We start from the raw sequence: 6,000 nt of genomic DNA on the forward strand, positions 1-6,000 counted from the left end.
GAAAAGCGGTTTAGCTGGAACGTTAATAACAGAAATGATAAATGGAAAATGTATGTATCTGTATGTACTGAATTTGTGAACCTGACCGTGACATGAAAACCTTTTGAGCTGATGGTGTGAGATAATGAGGTGCCTGTCCTTTCACGTTTTTGCCAAAGGTTCATTGAATGTGGAACTGTGCCAAGAAAATCAATTGTCTCAATTTGATGTTGGTGTGCAGATGAAACTGCACTGGGCATATGAGGCGTGTCAAGCTGCCAGTGCAGCAGCCTTTAGAAATGATTGATGCTCCTATTACGCAGCAAGCTGGGTTCATTTGAGATTCAGATATGCACAGGACTAATTTTTTAGAGTATTGCATATTTGTGAAGAGATTATCATCACAAAGATACGTGGATCTGATGTTGTACAGGATAACAGGGCTCTGTAAAACAGTGGGATACTTGGAGTTACTACTTTGCAGACTAATGCCCAGAAAGCTCTTTGGGCTGATAGTGACTTCCTAGCAGAGCTTGCTCCAGGAACAAGCTGAACGATTTGAGCTATGCTTGTTTATATACAGCGTTCTTTTTTTCCTAAGAAGTAAAAATGTTCAGGACATGAATTTTCAATATTTCTTTCTCTATTAGAAACCACAGGGACCCTCCTGGCAGTGAAACTGGTGTGGTTCCCACCAGTGAGTGGGGATGGTGGATTTGGGATGGGGCTACAGACAAGTGTGTATACAATATGGATCCCAACTCTTCACAGGACAACTGGGTGAAATCCTGGTCCTATTGAAGTCAATGGCAAAACTCTCATTGACCTGAATAGTTCCAGGATTTTACCCCTGGTATTTGTGCCTCACAGTGTAGGCACCAATGCACCTCACAGCAAACCCACAACCATAAGTGCCCACATAAAAATAAAATATTTTAAACGTCAAATCTTGCAAATTGGTTTGCTTTCTAGAGCGGAACTCTAGTACATAGCTACAGAGGCACTGGAGGGATCTTTGAAGTCTGTTGGAATGCTAGAGGAGACAAAGTGGGAGCAAGTGCATCAGACGGATCGGTAAACATTTGTATTCATTCATTGTAAATATTTTGGGGAAAATCCTGTGCAAAGGCCAACACAAATTCTGTGCACTGTTGCCCTCTCTGGACAAAGCTCAGAGGTGGGTGGGTGTGTTCCCTTATTTAGGGCCCAGTTCAATGCTCCATGAAGTAGATGGTGTCTTTCCATTTACTTGAAGCGGCTTTGTATCAGGCCCCTCAACGCACATTTCCTTGATTGCCACCTTTTATTTGAAATATATTTATGATTAAAGAAATACAAACACTACTGTTTCTTTCTCCACCATGACCCTTAAAGAGTAAATCCTGCAGATTATCATGTAGAACCATAACAAGTAGAGATGAGAAACAACTCACTCATTAGCTAGTGAATGCAGAATTCTCCCCCAGTCAGTATTCCATGATGCATTATCTAAGTTATTGGTAAATTGCGTTACTACAAATTTAGAACCTGAGCACACACATGTTAAGAATTCGGAATAAGCTTCAGAAATGTTTCTAACTCGTGGGTCTTTTCTTTCTCCACCTCTAGGTTTGTGTTCTAGATCTGCGGAAGTAAAGGTGAAGTGTTTTAGGAGAAATTTCAAATGGACCAGCAGTGAATGTGTGGGGAGAAGCACTCTTCAAAACTATTCTTAACAGCTCCAGAACTGTACAAACTTGAAAAAAGTTAGTATGTACAATGAAACCAACTCTCCCTGGCCACAGAAGTCTAGTATTTTGCCCATAACCTTCATCAAGGAGTAAAAACACAGTCACTTGAGAGGGAGAGAGGATGGTTTTCACCTGGAATATTCAGCCTTGGAAGCATGAAGCCACCAACTAGAGACTGCACTGTTTGACTTGCATCTGAGAACTTGCTTTGATGGCTGGAAAAAAAAAAAAAGCTGTGCCAAAAAATAATAATAAAGAAACAAACTAAGCGAAATGCTGTGATAAACCAAAAGGGAAAAAAAAAATCATCCTCCATGTGGTGGTGTATTTTTTTCCTTCCAATTTGGACACTACAGTTGCTCTCCCAAAGGACATTCAAAGACCAGTTTGTACTGATGAAACGCGCAACTTTGTAATCACAACACTTTCTATTTTCTAGACTACTTTTTTGTTCAGTGGTTTTTCTATCAGCTGGAATATTATGTCCTGGAGTATCCCAGGCTTAGGTTGGAACTGATTTTTTTTTTCTTTTTCTTTTTCCTTCCCTTCTCCTTCTTGTTTCTCTCTCTCTCTCTCTCCGTCCTTCCCCATCCTGTGTGCCCACAGTAGATGCAGCCAGTTGGACATGACAACAAAAAATTTCGACAGTCTGCTTCTCCTCTTTCTCCGCTCCCCCCCCCCCCGCCTATTTTTTTAAAATCCCTCCATGCTTCAGATCTTAGCATCTCAAGGGCACTTTCAGCAAATTGTGTAATAAGTGCTTTATATAAGAATGCAGTGCTGGGGAAGATTTTTACAGGCAAAAGATGACTTTTAAGAGAGAGAACCCAGTGTATTTTTGGAAAAAAATATTTTTTATGTTAAACATAATTTTAAAAGCCTAAAATAGCCACCAAACGTAGACTGCTTTGTGTAATTCAAGCAAAAGAATGACTCAAGTGGAATCCACGGTACATTAAAGATGCAGTATCATTTTCCTCTCCTTTGTCTCATAAAGTGCTGTAAGAAAATGTCATTCATACAACAAATATCAGGTTTTAAACAACAATAACCTCTTCCTGCAGTCAGAAGTTTACATGGGCTAATTTTTATTTTTGTGGCTGTATAACTAAATACATTTATTAAAAGAATACAGAAGTTTGAGGTTATATATACAGAATTCATATCTTTGGGTCCATATACCCAAATACCTGTAGTAATTAAAGGAAAACAATTGTATATGCTCTTTCTTGGAGAAATGGTCCCAAATTCATATTAAGGCTGCATTCTGTCACTCTCAGTCATGTTCATAGGACTGGAAGGGACCTCAAGAGGTCATCTAATCCAGTCCCCTGCACTCGTGGGGGGACTAAGTATTATCTAGACCATGCTGACTAGATAATACCTCACTCCACTAGTCATCACATTAGGCTGATCCTCTTCCCATTAAGTCAATGGGACTTTTACCACTGATTTAATAGGATCCCTTCTTCCCCTTTGGATTCCCCTAGTATAGGCACTGCAGAAGACAGCTATCAGATTGCCTTCTGGGATGCTTTGCAAATCATGATGACAGAGGGCACAGGGTTAGGGGCAGAAAAGGTGTGCCGTGGGCAGGGTTGCAGCATACAGTGCTGTGGAGATTCCCGGCAGTGCTGTAGACCATGGAGTAGTTCAAGGAGGTGGCCATAACTTAGGCCCTAAGAACTAAACCATGCCAGGGCCCTCTCCATCCCATGGAGCAGCCCAGGATCAGAACAGTGCAAAAGTGGCTTAAAGCCACCATAGCACCTCCATAGCGAGTTGAGTGCTGTGCCTCTCAGAGGTGCCACACAGAATCTCACCCGTTTCTTTCAGTGGGGTTGCCCAACAGGAGTAATTTGTAAGACCCTGACCCATAATGCTTAAAGTGGTATGAAAATGCCCAAGTTACTTAGTATATGGAATTAATATTTTATTTCATCTGATGTTTTTCTCTCTTTACTGTGACACGCTGACACTATCTTGGCCTTTTCACAGGAACTAACCACTGCTCACTCATCACAAGCACTGTGATGTACGATTGGAGATCAGAAAGTAATTAAAACAATTAAACTATTCAGATGTTTCGGTCCTGAAGTAGAAACATTTAGGTGGAATATTGGTTGTTGATTGCTATTGCTCTTTTTTACCCCCAAAGAATGGAAGGTGGGAAGAAGGAAAGTTATTTTCCTTGAGGTAACAAATCCATAGAGCATTGGATTTTAGATGCCCAGATGACATTTTTGAACTGTTTTATAATAGCTGCCTCGGCTGACCTGTTTAAGCTCATGATAGGAAAAAGAGTCCTTGTTAGAAGAGAGAACTGAGCTTTATTACAGAAGTTCAGTGAGGTTTTATAAAGGACTGCTGATGTAATTACTCACTAGTGTCATTGTGAGTGTTGACGGTTCTCATTTTAAGCCTGTGCCTATGATGCACAGGAGCCTTGGGTTGAATTTTCAAGGATAACAGGAAAGCAGCATCTATTTAGGGGGGCTCAGAAGACATGCTCAGCAGTGTGCTTCTTTTGGGTCTGCCGTTTGTGTGACTCTTGAACAGGCCAAACATCAAGATGTGATGACAGGATAGGTGATTTTAGTTCAGTTGCTTTTTTGGCCTGGCTTTCTTGTTACACAGACATATCTAAATCTGATGGAGCCTGTTCCAGGAATTTTAACTGGGAGATACTTTGTGGGTGTCAAAGAAACATGTTTCATTTTTGAAATGATCTAAATTAACACCATCTTGTCTCTGCTAAGTTACATAAAAAGAAGAAAGCGAGTAAAGCACAGTTTCAGAATTTGGCAAGTATCAAATTCTCTCATGTGAAAGGTGCTATTGTCCCAAAGAAGAATTCTGTATACATACACGTTTTGTTAGCCTCCTGCAGACTGACCCATTAACCTTCCTGGATGCTTACAGGAATTTTACCTTTACTGGCTGCATGGAACTGGCCTTGAGATAAAATAGCAACCTTTGAATACGTGCCCAGGCTTTGCTTCTTTAATGTAGGTTACTGCATCTTTAATGTAGAAAACACTGGGTCCCTTATGGGGCATTAAAGGGCCTGACAGTTACAGGGTTAAACACGCACTAACCCCATGCTACATCTTAGGAATTTCCTTTTGATTTGTTTTTAAAAAAAAAGAAAAAATAAACCTAGGTAATTTTAGAGCCAAGTGAAGTGCACTTTGTCAAATGTAAGGGTCTGCTTTGGTTTTGCGGTTTACTTTTCCTTTTTCTTTTTTTTAACTTTTTTTTAAAATGTGGTTCTTTGTCAATTGCAGAAATGTTCTTTCAGCCACTCACTGAAATTTTGAATTCTGGTTTCTGCAGTTTTTATTGTCTGTGTCAGACTTGCAGCCAGACTTTGGTTCTCATTTCAGCATTTCCCAGATTCTGTTGAAACAACATCAACCCCTGTTTTGTTTCCCCTCCACCTGCACACTCTCAGAAATCACCTTGTGTATTGTAGCTCATTTGTTTCAAGGAGAGAATCAACAGATCATATTCAGTGTCTTGAATAAATTGCTATATTTTGATATTAGAGAACTCTGTGCATGTTGTTCCTTTTTCGGACATTAACTTTTAGCTTCCCACGCTCAGGAGCTGGGAGGAATGTGTCAAAATGCAGCATATTTATTGTAGAATTTTGTTTTCCCCAAATGGCCCTTCTATTTAAAAACACTCTGTTTCCAAAAGGGCATAACTAAATATTGAGCAGTCCAGATGGTAAAGAATCAATTTAAGTGAAATACATATAAAGCACTTTTATACCAGAGTAAGTGTCCATAAAAAGGGGCTAACTAAATAAGTGTCTAAATCAATTTAGTTAAATTGTATAATTTTCTCACATAGACAAGGCTTTAAATCCACCACGTTGCTTGAGGTGTGGCACCACGACCAGTATAGATGTCATAAATGCAGCTGGGACATGCCCTTGATTACAGGTGCCAGTTGAAGTTTTCACAGCTCTCTAGAAGATTTAGACAAACATCTTACATTAGTTTTAAAGTTTGCAGTGTTGTTGTAGCCATGTTGGTCCCAGGGTATATGAGAGACATGGTGAAAGAGACCAGCTTTTGACCTCCATGGACCTGAAGAAGAGCTCTGTGGCTCTCGAAAACTTGTCTCTTTCACCAACAGAAGTTGGTCCACTAGAACAGATTATCTCACCCACCTTGTGTCTCTCATTAATTTTAAGAGAAGATGTGTATAAATCCCCAAGATGATTTTAAAAAATGTAACCACAGTACTTAAGTTCATGCAGTAAGCGTGTAAATTCTTTTCT

At 39.9% G+C, this 6,000-nt stretch overlaps 1 protein-coding gene across 7 annotated transcripts in view; it reads left to right on the forward strand.

The window, feature by feature from the left end:
• The window catches only part of TBL1X (transducin beta like 1 X-linked), a 252,897-nt gene extending 247,636 nt beyond the window's left edge, over window positions 1–5,261 (forward strand). For all 7 annotated transcript variants that reach the window (XM_073354501.2, XM_073354483.2, XM_073354519.2 and 4 more), the window contains 2 exons: window positions 952–1,053; window positions 1,588–5,261. In XM_073354501.2, the coding sequence (XP_073210602.1) occupies window positions 952–1,053; window positions 1,588–1,614 (129 nt within the window). In that variant the 3' untranslated portion in view covers window positions 1,615–5,261. The remainder of the gene's footprint in view (window positions 1–951; window positions 1,054–1,587) is intronic.
• The last annotated feature ends 739 nt before the right edge of the window (window positions 5,262–6,000 follow it).

The sequence above is a fragment of the Lepidochelys kempii genome, chromosome 1, assembly GCF_965140285.1.
Source record: "Lepidochelys kempii isolate rLepKem1 chromosome 1, rLepKem1.hap1, whole genome shotgun sequence".
In the NCBI taxonomy this organism is placed as follows: domain Eukaryota; kingdom Metazoa; phylum Chordata; order Testudines; family Cheloniidae; genus Lepidochelys; species Lepidochelys kempii.